The sequence below is a fragment of the Lithobates pipiens genome, unplaced genomic scaffold (genome assembly GCF_037356315.1).
Source record: "Lithobates pipiens isolate NorthernLeopardFrog02 unplaced genomic scaffold, aLitPip1_a1.2 Scaffold_18, whole genome shotgun sequence".
Lineage (NCBI taxonomy): Eukaryota > Metazoa > Chordata > Amphibia > Anura > Ranidae > Lithobates > Lithobates pipiens.
In genome coordinates, this window is record NW_027507758.1 from 273,210,505 (window position 1) to 273,225,403 (window position 14,899).

A 14,899-nucleotide genomic window follows, 5' to 3' on the forward strand; every position below is an offset into this window, starting at 1 on the left:
AAAATACAACACCCTTCTAACTCAGTTCTCAGGAATGCACTTTGCCAGTAATCCAACCTCTGACACAAAATTAATTAGCTGATTGGACTATAAGATTTACTTTGAGCTGACCTTTTGTTACCAAATTCATTCGAATTCATTCGTTATATTTTTTCCGTATTCGTTGTTATTCGTTATTTTTTATTCGGACATTCGGATGCATCGATTCGTAGTTTGGAAAGTCGTTTGTTTATTGAATCTTTTAACACACACAATGACAACGTCTCTTCTCCTCGGCTCAAATACAATACAACACCCTTCTAACTCAGTTCTCAGGAATGCACTTTGCCAGTAATCCAACCTCTGACACAAAATTAATTAGCTGGTTGGACTATAAGATTTACTTTGAGCTGACCTTTTGTTTCATTAGATCTTTAAAGAATTACCAAATTCATTTGAATTCATTCAAATTCATTCAAATTCATTCGTTATATTTCTTTCGTATTCGTTGTTATTAGTTTTTTTTTTATTCGGACATTCGGATGCATCCGAATGTCTGAAAGATGCAAAATTCGGCCGAATTTAGATTTGTTACGAAACGAATTGCACAAGCCTAGATCAAGGATGCCACCATGTATGGTGGATAGTGGAGGGCCGGAGTAGAGGTATGATATAGGGAAAAAAGGGGGCCTGGTCACGATCCCTGAGGTTATACCAGGGCTCATTACTGTGTAAGGTGCCAAAAAGCTATTAACTGAATTGTATATGTAAATACCAGGGAGAAAAAAAATAAACAAAAAAAATAAGTAATAGGGAAAATGAAGGAGAGAGAGAGAGGAAGGAGAAGAAAAGAAGAAAACATGGATGAAGAAGGAGGAGACGGTCAACCCGGAGTTCTCCCCGGAATTGAGATATAGCTAATCCATGCGTCCCATATCTTGTCAAATTTTTTGGAGTTATTGCAAAGTATATGAGTGAGCTTATCATTAATCATGATCCAATTGAGATTACTTTTAACATGATCAAGAGGAATTACTGACTGTTACCAATGCCTAGCAATATAATTCTCGCCGCTATCAATATATAAGTGATCAATCTTACAGATTTTTTGGGGTACTTCATCGGGCAGTTGTGAAAGAGCGGTTTCTGTAGATCTACAAATATATTTACCCCCATTACCGAATTTATTAAATTGAATATCCTAATCCAGAACCTAGTTATAAGGGGGAATTGCCACCAAATATGATACATTCTCTCCAGCTGGCCGCATCATCGGAAACAATTTGGCGAGGTAGAAGGATGCATTTTAGCTACCCTAGTCGGGACCAGATACCAACGAAGGAGTGTTTTATAATTGGCCTCTATAAGGGTAGTATTGATGGAAATTTTAGAAAGGTTATAAGCTCTGTCCTGTCAATTAGGGGGAATTCCTTTTAGATAGTCACGCAAACATTTTTCTTATAAGCTATGTCATGGTACAACCTAGCTAGCATTTGAAGTGAAAAAAATCACCCAATGTGTGTTTATAAAATATGTTACACTAAAGGCAAATTAATCAATTCCATCCAGTGCTTTAAATCATTTCCCTGTATATCTTACAGCATGATAATGAAAAGAAACTATAGTTCTGCCTAGGACTGCCTAAAGAGCATTACAGAGTGTGTCTCTGTGAGTGGTGGGAGTTTGTACTGCACCAGCCCTTGAGACATGTTTCCCTGCAGTCACTAGAGTAGCTTGATGGTTTTGAAACACATGTGAGTATAACTTGTAATTTCATAATAAAGCCGTTGAATGTTATGGAGAGTAAGTGCATTGATATGTAGTATATGATTTGATGCACTAGATAGAAATGATTAATTTGCCTTTAGTGTGGCATATTTTATAAACACCCAAATATTTTACCCACTGGGAGATTTTTCCTAACCTTTTGCTCTCATGACAAATCCAAAATTTAGGATTTGACCTCACTTTCTGTTTCTAAGATACAGGACAATAGAGAAAGTAAATATCTCCAGTATTAATACAGACAGCAATTTAACATTTGGCAGTGTGCCTATCACTTCAATTATAATTTTTTTTATTTTTCTATTGCAGACTTCATTTATTAAACCAGTACAATATCTATCTAGCTATCTTCCTATCTATCTACTGTATCTATCTATCTGAAACTATAACAAAAAGCTTAAGTAAAATGGTATTATTTAATATAACATTAATCTTTTTCTTATTTAATATTACAAAAATATTTTTCTTATTAGATAGGAAAGAAGAAAAGCCTGAACAACCAAAAGAAGGTAGATATTGTGATGTTATGTTACAATTGGTTTGCATGTATTACAGTACATGCATACTGAGAGTGTTTGCTGCATTGCATTTTTTTTTGTCAGAAGAGTAGAAAAAATAGAAATGAAGGCAAAATAAAGAAAGGTAGATATCACAATGTATTTTTACACACCACTATGAAAAATTGCACCTGATTATTTTAGATTCTCATAAACACACAGTGAAAGGATTTTTTTAAAACTGGATCAGCCAGAATCTGGAGCAGTTGTGCATGACAACCAATCAGCATCTAGCTTTCATTTTCAAAAGCCTAACTGAACAAGCTGAAGATAGAAGCTGATTGGTTAATGTGTACATCTGCTCCAGATTAAGTCTGCTCCAGTTTTGCTGAATTCCCCAGTGTATGCTCTTCTTGCTAAACTGAAAAGAACATAAAAGCTAAATGCCAAAGGCAATAGAAGATGAAAAATTCAACAAAGTATGCAAATATAAACAACTACCTAAAAAAGGTCAATGCACTGTTTATATACAATTTATGAAATTATTTACTATTAAATTATTCAAATTATTTTAGACGAGAAAGAGAAAATAAAACAATAACCCAAAAAAGGTTGGTACCACAATATATGGTGCCAGATCTATTCACCTTTCCAACTGCTCAGTGTCCTCCAACCCACTCAGTCAATTCCTCCACTGCTTTTGTTCACCCCAATGCATACATTTCAAATTATAACAACAACATACACAGTCATCCATAACTCTGCCCCAAGCAACATTACCAACCTCTTCTCAAAAGATCACCCAAACAGTTCTCTATGCTCCCTACAAGACCTCCTGCTCTCTAGCCCTCTTCTCACCTCCTCCCATAATCCTTTCCAGGACTTTTCCAGACCCTCTCCCTTCCTATGGAACTCTCCAACACAATCAATCCAGGTAGCCCCTGCTCTGTCTGCTTTCAGGCTAGCCTGGAAAACTAATTTCTTCAGGGCCTATCCCACCTCAAATGAACAGTTGGAATTGTACTTTCTCCATCAAAGCATCCCCCACAGTTGTTATCTTTTGTATCAATTGCCTCCCCATTTTGTAAGTTCTCATAAGTAGGGACCATCTAAACCTTTTTGTATTGATTTTTTTTCTTTAGTTGCAAAGCTTTGAATATTTTATGGAACTTAGACATTCTATTTTGATTAAGTTTTCATTATATTTACACATGATTTATGCCCACTTGTTACATATTTATTTTCAGAATCCAAAGTTAAAAAGCAGGAGATATCTGCAGAACCTAAAAAAGGTAAGCTTGGAAACTTTTTTTCATAGATTGGAAGGTACCTAATGAATGGTAAAATCTTCATCTTTCAAGTAAAAATGTTACTTATGCTAACCAATAGGGATGAGCCGAACACCCCCCAGTTCGGTTCGCACCAAAACTTTCGAACGGACCAAAAATTTGTGCGAACTTTAGAACCCCATTGAAGTCTATGGGACTCGAACGTTCGAAATAAAAAGTGCTAATTTTAATGGCTAATAAACACGATATTGTCTTAAAAAGGGTTTGGGGACCCAGGGGACATGGGTCAATGCCAATTTTTTTTTTTAAACTGCAGTTTTTTTGGGAGCACTGATTTTAATGATGATTAAAGTGTAAAAAAAAGTGAAATATTCCTTTAAATATCATGCCTGGGGTCATCTATAGTATGCCTGAGAAGTGGCATGTGTTTCCCGTGTTTAGAACAGTCCCTGCACAAAATGACATTTAACGGAAAAAAGTCATTTAAAACTGCTTGCGGTTTTAATGTCATGTCTGGTTCCGGCAATATGGATGAAAATTATTGAGAAAAAAATGGCATGGGTAGCCCCCCTTGCCCATTACCAGCCCCTTTGGGTCTTGTACAGATATTAAGGGGAACTCGTACCCAAATTCAAAAAAGGAAAGACGTGGGGCCCCCGGGTCCTATATACTCAGAACAGCAGTATACAGGCGGTGCAAACAAGACCGGGACTGTGTAGGTTTGTTGTGTTAAGTAGAATCTGTTTGTAATTTTGAACTGGTACATTTTTAAAGTGTAGCTCCGGTCAAAAAAATCTATTTTTAAGCTTTTTGGAAAACATAGGGAAGGGTTATCACCCCTGTATAATTATTTTGGCCACCCGTCTTTTTTTTCATCTCACTTCCTGTTGTCTCCTTCCATTTGCAAGTCGGAGACGTTTGTAAGTTGGATGTTTGAAAGTAGGGGCCTGCCCTATATGCTCTGCAGAAATCTGGGCCTAATGTGTTGGTGTTGCCACAACACTGTAAGCCCTCAAAGTGACTCTTGGTGGGCGCTGGAGCGCCCTGCTGTGAACGATTATATCAAGAATTGTAATTACATGCCATTGTTGAACAGTGGTAGAAAAATTGGGCCTTTGGTGGTTGTGGTGGTGGTGCTGGTGCCACAACATTATAAGTCCTCACAGGTACTCTAGGTGGGCGCAGGAACGGGCCCTGCTGTGAAATATTATATCAAGAATTGTAATTACATGCCCCTGTTAAACAGGGGCTGAAAAATTGGGCCTTAGGCACTGCTTGCTGGTACCACAACACTGCAACCTCTCCCAGATACTCTAGTTGGAGTGCAAGAATGAGCCCTGCTGCAAAGCATTGCATCAAAAATTGTATTACATGCCCCTGTAAACAGGGGCTGAAAAATTGGGCTGGTGGCATCTCCCAGAACCAAAAATGTCCTTCCAAGCTATCAGCAGGATCATTGAGGAGGAAGAGGATAGTCAGTCAACATAACAGGACAGTCACTCAGCATCAGCATAGGCAGTCTTGAAGGCATGTGATATTTCAAAAAAAATATTCGGTTACATCAGCTTCAGGTGCTTGCTAGCTGGTGGTGATCCAAGACTGATTCATCTTTATGAAGGTCAGTTGATCAACCGAGTCGGTGGACAGGCGCACCCTGTGATCGGGTACAAAGCCTCCAGCAGCACTGAAGGTGTGTTCTGAAAGAACGCTGGACACAGGACAGGCCAGTAGCTCAATTGCATACTGTGCAAGCTCTGGCCAGTGATCCATCCTTTCGGTGGGAAAGGTGTCCAAGTCTGACCTTGCCCCTAGGTATTCTTGCACCATGTAAATCAGACGCTGGCGATGGTTGCTGGAACCGATCATACCTTGGGGCTGTGGACTAAAAAATTGTCTGAACGCATCGGTCAGGCGGCAACCTTCTCCACCGCTCCTTCTGTGACTGACCGAAGCCTCAGCAACACGTTGTCCAGGACCAGGAGTTTGTAACCTCCCAGTCTCTGGAAACACATTGCACAGGCCTCCCTGAGATGTCTCATCCTCTGCTCCCTCTGCGACGACAAGATAAGGTCTGCAACCTTACCCTTGTACCGTGGATCAAGGAGAGTGGCCAGCCAGTAATGGTCCCTCTCCTTGATCCGAAGAATACGAGGATCCTTCCGCAGGCTTTGCAGGATCAGGGAGGCTATGCAGCGTAGGTTAGCTGAGGCATTCGGTCCGGAGTCCTCTGGGTCACTAAGAACAACATGATCTGCAGCCACCTCCTCCCAGTAACGTACAAGTCCACGGGTTTCTTGGGACTGTAAATCATCCCTAAAAGACTGCTGATGCTGAGTGCCAGGCTCCACCTCCCTGCTGACACAAGCCTCCTCCTCATCCTCTTCCTGTGTGATAGGTGGGACAGCAGGAACACTGTCTGGATAAATGGGCCTTGAGAGGCAAGAAAGTCCTCCTTTTCCTGCCTCTGTTCTGCCTCAAGTGCCCTGTCCATTATTCCACACAGCGTGTGCTCCAACAGGTGGACAAGAGGTACAGTGTCACTGATGCATGCACTTTCACTGCTCACCATCCTCATGGCCTCCTCAAATGGTGACAGGACAGTGCATACATCCCTGATCATGCCCCACTGGCGTGGTAAAAAAACCAAGCTCCCCTGACCCTATCCTGGTGCCGTAGTCACACAGATACTCATTGATGGCCCTCTGCTGTGTGTGCAGCCACTGCAGCATGGCCAATGTTGAGTTCCACCTGGTGGGCATGTCACATATAAGGTGGATCTTGGGCAGGTTCAACTCCTTTTGGAGCTCAGCCAGCCGAGCACTGGCAATAAATGATCAGCGGAAATGCACACAGACTTTCCTGGCCTGCCTCAGGACATCCTGTAAGCCCGGGTACCTGCCCAAGAACTGCTGCACCACCAGGTTAAGGATGTGAGCCACACAGGGCACATGGGTCAGTTGTCCCTGTCAGAGGGCGGAGAGGAGGTTGGTGCCATTGTCGCAAACCACCATTCCTGGCTTAAGCTGGCGTGGCATAAACCACCTCTCGGCCTGCCCCTACAGAGCTGACAAAATATCTGCCCCAGTGTGGCTCCTGTCCCCCAAACAAACCAGCTCAAGCACGGCATGGCATCTTTTTGCCTGCGTACTTGCGTAGCCCCTTGAACGCCTACGGAGCACCGCTGGTTCTGAGGACAAAACACTGGAAGAGGCCATGGAGGAAGAAGAAGAGGAGGGGATGGAGGAGAGAGGTGTGTCACAACCAGTAGTAGCATTTTGGAGGTGTGGTGGTGGAACAACCTCCAACACTACTGCACCTTGTCCTGCATCTTTCCCAGCTGCCAGAAGAGTGACCCAATGGGCTGTGAAGGATAGGTAACATCCCTGTCCGTGCCTGCTGGACCATGAGTCAGCGGTAATATGCACATTACCGCTCACCGCCCTGTCCAGCGAGGCATGGACATTGCCTTCCACATGCAAGTAAAGAGCCGGAATCGCCTTCCGTGAGAAAAAGTGGTGTTTGCGGACCTGCGACTGAGGAACTGCACATTGCACAAACTCACAGAAGGGGGCCGAATCTACCAACTGAAAAGGCAGCAGATGAAGTGCTAGCAATTTAGCCAAGCTAGCATTCAACCGGTGGACACCTAATTCTACACCTTCATTCCTCTCAGTGCAGGTTTCAGAGAGGACTGAAGGTCTAGTGGGGGTTGGAGATCCAAGCTGATGAGGAGCAAGGAGAGGTCCACTTTGTTCTTTGGTGTGGGTCTTTAAGGTACGCTTGCCAATGAGTTGCATGGCAGGTCAACATATGTCTGGTCAAGCATGTGGTGCCCAAGCGGCTGATGTTTTGGCCACGCGAGATACGCTTGAGACATATGTTGCAAATAGCAGCAGTGCGATCTGATGCACTCGTCTCAAAAGGCTCACACCAAAGAACTTTTGGAATAACGCGCAGAGGCAGCACCCTGCACAGGCGGAGCTCTGCGGTGTGATTCAGTCGGTGTGCTGCCCCGAAGCTGGCCCCAGGAGGGCACCCTGCCTTATTAGAGATGTGCCTCCTCCTCCTCCTCCTCTCTCCTGTCAGGCACCCACGTAGAGTCAGTGACCTCATCATCCCCTCCCTCTTCATCACTAGAACAAACCTGGCAGTATGCTGCAGCTGGTGGAACATGACTGCCAGATTGCTGTCCTTCTTGAGCATCCCCTCTCTCCGTGCTCACGCTACTGCCTTCCTCTAGCTGGGTGTCATCATCAGAGCCTTCAAAACGCTGGGCATCCTCCTGGAGCATGTACTGTGCTCAAACAGTTCGGGGGACTCCTCAGGAGGACATGGTGGGTCTAGGGAAGGAGTGACTGATGACATTGAGATGAGGGAAGAGGACGTGTTGGCAGCTGCTTTGCTAGTACCCTGAGCCTGGGTGAGAGAGGATGAGGAGGGCTTGGTCATCCACTCTACCAAGTCTTCGGCATGATGCGGCTCAGCATGTCCAGCTGCCGAAAATAAGAACAAGCGTGTCCCATGGCCACATGCTGATGATGATGCACCGTGTCCACGACCAGCACTGTTGTCTCTAGACACAGACTCCGCTTGCCCTCTTTTATTGGCTTGTGACTGTCTGCCTCTCCTTGTTGGCCTTCCAGACATAGTAATGGCCTGCAGGGAGATGGGAAAAATCAGCAATTGGGTAGTGTATACTGTGCAGGAGGCACACAACACCCACTTTACCTCCTGCAGATGCCTGTATTACAGAACACCAGTAATAAAGTGTAGCTTCAGGTGTGTATTGTGCTGGAGGCACACAACACCCACTGTAAATGCTGCAGATGCCTGTATTAGCGAACACCAGCAATAAAGGGTAGCTACAGGTGTATACTGTGCTGGAGGCACACAACACCCACTTTAACTCCTGCAGATGTCTGTATTAGAGAACACCAGCAATAAAGGGTAGATACAGGTGTATAGAGCTGTGGTATCTAGCATCAAACCATCAGTAGCAGATTCTTTGTGTTCTGTAAGTTGATGGGGCCTCCATGGATTGAACTTGTCTTTCCAGTACACTCCATAGATGATCAATAGCATTGAGATCTGGAGAATTTGTAAACACCTTAAAGACACCTTCTTCTGCGTGCCTAATGTAGGTACTTTTGACTGCGGACATAGGTCACCTTGGGCACCCTAACCAGTTTGCAACTACACAGCCCAATGAAACTGCAATGTACTATGCAATCTGACACCTTTATATTGTAACCAGCATCAACTTTTTCAGCAATTAGAGGCAATTCAGTTTGCATTGTGCGCTATACAAGTATTTCATTAATTAATTCATTCATTCATAGTAGCTCTTCTATTGGGTCAGACTACACATGCTAGCCTTCACTTATTATGTGTATGAGTGAGCCTTGGCCCCCCATGATCCTGTCACCAGTTTTTCTTCCTTGGACCACTTTTGTTAAGTTCTGGCCGCTGCAGACAAGGTATATCCCACAAGCCACAAGGACCAAATTCTCACTTGTTGCTTATTATATCCCACCCACTTTCAGGTGCCATTATCACAAGATAATTAATGTTATTCACTTTACCTTTCAGTGGTCATAATATTATGGTCAATTGGCGTATGTGTTAGGCTCTGTTCACATTTGAGCAATCCGGATCACTGGCAGAATTGCAGCAATTCTGCCCATGATTCAAAATCATGGCAAATCACAGGACACTTGTGCAATGCCATTACTTCTTAATGGCACCCTAATTGTGCTGCAATTTTGCTTAGATTTACGTGCTGTGATCGCGACAAATCCCAATGCAGGAGCTTCTTTTGAATGACAGGGTCGCGCTGTGCGATTTGCCACCAAATTATTGCGTGACAATCACGCCAAATTTACGGGTACCATTAAGAAGTAATGGCATCACACAAGCATGCCGCGATTTGGAACTTCTGAAGGTGAGAAGAGCTTTTGTTCAAGTTATAGTAATGTATGCTGACAAATAGAATACTTACCATCTATGTATCAGCCTTGAATGAAGGACAAAGGAATATAATGGGACATAATTTCAGAAAGAAATCCATAACTGCAAAACTTGCAAAAACTTGATTTTTTGTTTGAGTATTATACATTCTTTCATAAAAATGTTTATCTATAAAACCAGGTCATTATACAGTATATACAATCACATTATGAATTTATTTCACATTACATTGATCTGTTCCTTTTGACACAAAAAAAGAGAAAGAGAAGGAGGCCAAATTGCCAAAGAAAGATAGATTTTACAATGTTACTTCATCTTACTGTCTATTTTATATACTGTATTGCAACACTGTAAGTATAATATTTTTTTTGATGAAAATTTATGTTTTTACTATATTTAAAAAAAATACATTGCCACACTTTATTGCTATACACCCATTATTTATTTTCAGAAACCACAGTTAAAAAGCAAGACAAACCAGCAGAACCTAAGAAAGGTAAGTGTCTTCTCTCTTGTTGATTTAAAGAAGTTACATATGTAGGCTTGAGGAACATTACTGTATAGGTGACAATGTAATGGAAAAAAAGTCAATATACTTGATAGAAAACACAACTGCAAAAAAATCAAATGAGCTTAACATTACATTCATTTTTTTCTAGAGAAAATAGAGGAAAGACCAGCAAAGGAAACCAAAGTGCCAAAGACAGGTAGATACAAGTTTTTTTTTTTTTTTACTGTGTTTTCCATATTTTATTATAAGAACAGGAAGGGTCAAAACTCCAAGATTACCAATTAACAGCTGTTAAGATTTTGTGTTACTATTTATTTATTAGACATTCTTAATCACTAGTAAAGAAATTGAATTAACAGCAAGACAGGGGCAAGTGATAACTTTTCCACATATATCAAATATTTTACTTTATAATGTGGATATAATTACTTTTGTCCTGATAATCTCTGGTCATGCTGTTTTTCCAGAAAAGCAATTGTCACATCTGATTGTTGCTAAATTAATGTATTTACAGAGATCCAACAGAAAAAACAAGATAAACCAGCAGAACCTAAAAAAGGTAAATTTGTGTCATGTCCAACTTGAAACTCTTAGGCCGCGTACACACGGGCGGATTGTCTGCCCAACTAAGTTCGTCAGACAATCCGACAGACAGTCCGTTCAAAATTTGAATGAACGGACTTGACCACACACGATGAGCAGACAGTCCGCTGAAAGCGTGCGTGATGACGTGTACAGCACGTACGACGGGACTAGAAAAACGACGTCCTATACACTGCAATGCAACCTTCGGCCGTGTAAATCCTTTCTGAGCATGCGCCATACTTAGTCCGTCCAACTTGCCTACACACGAGCGGACTGTCCGCTGAAACCAAGTTTGGACGGACAAAACCAAGTTTGAACGGACAAAATTACGGAAATTCCGTAAGACTTTGTTCGTCAGACAGTCCGCTGAAAAAGTCCGCTGAAGCCCACACACGAGCGGATTGTCCGCTGAAACACGGTTCAGCGGACTAAGTTGGACAGACAATCTGCCCGTGTGTACGCGGCCTTATGCTGCGTACACACGATCAGACTATCCGGTGGACTTAGTCCAGCGGACAACCCGCCGGACTTTGCAGTGGGGGGCAACGGACTTTCCGAACAAGCGAACTTGCCCACACACGACCGAACTTTTCCAGCGGACTAGGTCCGGCGGACATTCCGCCAGACTATGGCAGGGGTCCGCCAGACTTTTGAAATGAACAGACTTGCCCACACACGGAGTAAAGTTCGTTCATTTTGAATTTGGCTCCAGGTAGATGGAAATAGCGAAGAAAGTCCATGTCGCCGCCTCCATCTGCAAGATTGACACCTCGCTAGCCCCGTCACCTGGTATGGATTTAAAGGGGAACCCCTATGCCGAAAAAACGGCGTGGGGGTCCCCCCAAAGTCCATACCAGACCCTTATCCACGCGAGCGTCCCCCCTCCTGAGTCATACCAGGCCACGTGCCCTCAACATGGGGGGGTGCTTTAGGGAAGGGGTGGCCTGTGGCCCCCACCCCAAAGCACCTTGTCCCCATGTTGATGAGGACAAGGGCCTCTTCCTGACAACCCTGGCCATTGGTTGTCAGGGTCTGCGGGTGGGGGGCTTATCGGAATCTGGGAGCCCCCCAGATTCCAGCCCCCCACCCTATGTAAATGAGTATGGGGTACAATGTACCCCTACCCATTCACCTGGGGGAAAAAAGTGTTAATAAAAAAACACAACACAGGTTTTTAAAGTATTTTATTAGACAGCTTGGGGGGGTCTTCTTGCCGGACTCCTCCACTATCTTCTGCTCTTTTGCCACTCTTTTGCTAGCAGAGGAGCCCGGCTTTCTTCTTCGTCGGACCATAGTAATGGCCTGCAGGGAGATGGGAAAACCAGCAATTGGGTTGTGTATACTGTGCAGGAGGTGCACAACACCATCTTTGACTCCTGCAGGTACCTGTATTACAGAACACCAGTAATAAAGGGTAGCTTCAGGTGTATAATGTGCTGGAGGCACACAACACCCACTGTAAATGCTGCATATGCCTGCATTACAGAACACCAGCAATAAAGGGTAGCTACAGGTGTAAACTGTGCTGGAGGCACACAACATCCACTTTAACTCCTGCAGATGTCTGTATTAGAGAACACCAGCAATAAAGGGTAGATACAGGTGTATAGAGCTGTGGTATCTAGCATCAAACCATCAGTAGCAGATTCTTTAAGTTCTGTAAGTTGATGGGGCCTCCATGGTTTGGACTTGTCTTTCCAGTACACTCCATAGATGCTCAATAGCATTGAGATCTGGAGAATTTGTAAATGCTTTAAAGACACCTTCTTCTGCGTGCCTAATGTAGGTACTTTTGACTGCGGACATAGGTCACCTTGGGCACCCTAACCAGTTTGCAACTACACAGCCCAATGAAACTGCAATGTACTATGCAATCTGACACCTTTATATTGTAACCAGCATCAACTTTTTCAGCAATTTGAGGTATAGTAGCTCTTCTATTGGGTCAGACTACACATGCTAGCCTTCACTTATTATGTGTATGAGTGAGCCTTGGCCCCCCATGATCCTGTCACCAGTTTTTCTTCCTTGGACCACTTTTGTTAAGTTCTGGCCACTGCAGACAAGGAATATCCCACAAGCCACAAGGACCAAATTCTCACTTGTTGCTTATTATATCCCACCCACTTTCAGGTGCCATTATCACAGGATAATTAATGTTATTCACTCTACCTGTCAGTGGTCAAAATATTTTGGTTGATTGGTGTATGTGTTAGGCCCTGTTCACATCTGAGCAATCCGGATCACTGGCAGAATTGCAGCGATTCAAAATCATGGCAAATCACAGGACACTTGTGCAATGCCATTACTTCTTAATGGCACCCCAAACGTGCTGCAATTTTGCTTTGATTGACGTGCTGTGATCACGACAAATCCCAGTGCAGGAGCTTATTTTGAGTGACAAGGTCGCACAATCCGATTTGCCACCAAATTATTGCGTGACAATCACGGAAAAATCACGGGTACCGTTAAGAAGTAATGGCATCACACAAGCATGCCGCGATTTGGAACTTCTGAAGGTGAGAAGTTATAGTAACGTATGCTGATAAATAGAATACTTACCATCTATGTATCAGCCTTGAATGAAAGATAAAGGAATATAATGGTTCATCATTTCAGAAATAAATCCATAACTGCAAAACTTGCAAAAACTTGATTTTTTGTTTGAGTATTATACATTATACATCTATAAAACCAGGTCATTATATAGTATATACAATCATATTATGAATTTATTTCACATTACATTGATCTGTTCCTTATGACACAAAAAAGAGAAAGAGAAGGAGGCCAAATTGCCAAAGAAAGGTAGATTTTACAATGTTACTTCATCTTGCTGTCTATTTTATATACTGTATTGCAACACTGTAAGTATTATATAATTTTTTGCTGAAAAATTATGTTGTTACTGTATTTTAAAAAAAATACATTGCCACACTTTATTGCTATACACCCATTATGTATTTTCAGAAACCACAGTTAAAAAGCAAGACAAACCAGCAGAACCTAAGAAAGGTAAGTGTCTTCTCTCTTGTTGATTTAAAGAAGTTACATATGTAAGCTTGAGGAACATTACTGTATAGGTGACACTATAATGGAAAAAAAGTCAATATACTTGATATAAAACACGACTGCAAAAAAATCAAATGAGCTTAACATTACATTCATTTTTTTTTTGTAGAGAAAATAGAGGAAAGACCAGAAAAGGAAACCAAAGTGCCAAAGACAGGTAGATACAACAAGTTTTTTTTTCACAGTGTTTTCCATATTTTATTATAAGAACAGGAAGGGTCAAAAATCCAAGGTTACCAATTAACAGCTGTTAAGATATTGTGTTACTATTTATTTATTAGAAGTTCTTAATCACTAGTATAGCAATTGAATTAACAGCAAGACAGGGGCAAGTAATAACTTTTTCACATATATCATATATTTTACTTTACAATGTGGATATAATTACTTTTGTCATGATAATCTCTGTTCATGCTGTGTTTCCAGAAAAGCAATTGTCACATCTGATTGTTGCTAAATTAATGTATTTACAGAGATCCCACAGAAAAAACAAGATAAACCAGCAGAACCTAAAAAAGGTAAACCTGTGTCATTTCCAGTATGGAGCCAAAGACAGTCACCTATGGTGAACCACACAAAGGCCCTAGCAGCGCTTTGTTTTAAAACATGAACGTCCAACTATAAGTTTAAATTTAGCTTTAAAATGAAAAATGTGATACAAAATATCAACCTACACCCAGTAAGAAACCTTATAGTATGACTAATATACAGCCGATGAGATATATCCGATGCCTTGTCATATGTGAGAGCTGATGATACGATCGGTCATCTGGTGATATGAAATGTGCTTTTAAACCAGGGTTTTCTGGTAAGTGCATAACCTATAGGGATTTGCACAGGACGTGTGGTGGTGGACTACTGTGAATCTGAATGATCTGCTAGCAACTCTTGCCACTTATTTACTTACAGCATTTTATACTGGCAGGATTTGTGTTGAATATGAACTATTATTGAAACATTAATTGACTTTTTTTGTTTCTGGCTTATGTGACAGTATTTATGCTTTCGGTTTGAAATTAATTATATATACTATAAGGTTTCTTACTGGGTGTAGGTTGATATTTTGTATCACATTTTTAATTTTAAAGCTAAATTTAAACTTATAGTTGGACGTTCATGTTTTAAAACAAAGCGCTGCTAGGGCCTTTGTGTGGTTCACCATAGGTGACTGTCTTTGGCTCCATACTTGAGATTTTTGATTAATATAGCAGCAG

General features: G+C 41.9%; 1 protein-coding gene across 50 annotated transcripts in view; it reads left to right on the plus strand.

Moving 5' to 3' along the window:
• Positions 1-14,899, plus strand: part of TRDN (triadin) — a 1,056,665-nt gene that overhangs the window by 751,475 nt on the left and 290,291 nt on the right. For all 50 annotated transcript variants that reach the window (XM_077486957.1, XM_077486959.1, XM_077486986.1 and 47 more), the window contains 8 exons: positions 2,238-2,273; positions 3,509-3,553; positions 9,969-10,013; positions 10,177-10,224; positions 10,543-10,587; positions 13,584-13,628; positions 13,795-13,842; positions 14,159-14,203. In XM_077486957.1, the coding sequence (XP_077343083.1) occupies positions 2,238-2,273; positions 3,509-3,553; positions 9,969-10,013; positions 10,177-10,224; positions 10,543-10,587; positions 13,584-13,628; positions 13,795-13,842; positions 14,159-14,203 (357 nt within the window). The remainder of the gene's footprint in view (positions 1-2,237; positions 2,274-3,508; positions 3,554-9,968; positions 10,014-10,176; positions 10,225-10,542; positions 10,588-13,583; positions 13,629-13,794; positions 13,843-14,158; positions 14,204-14,899) is intronic.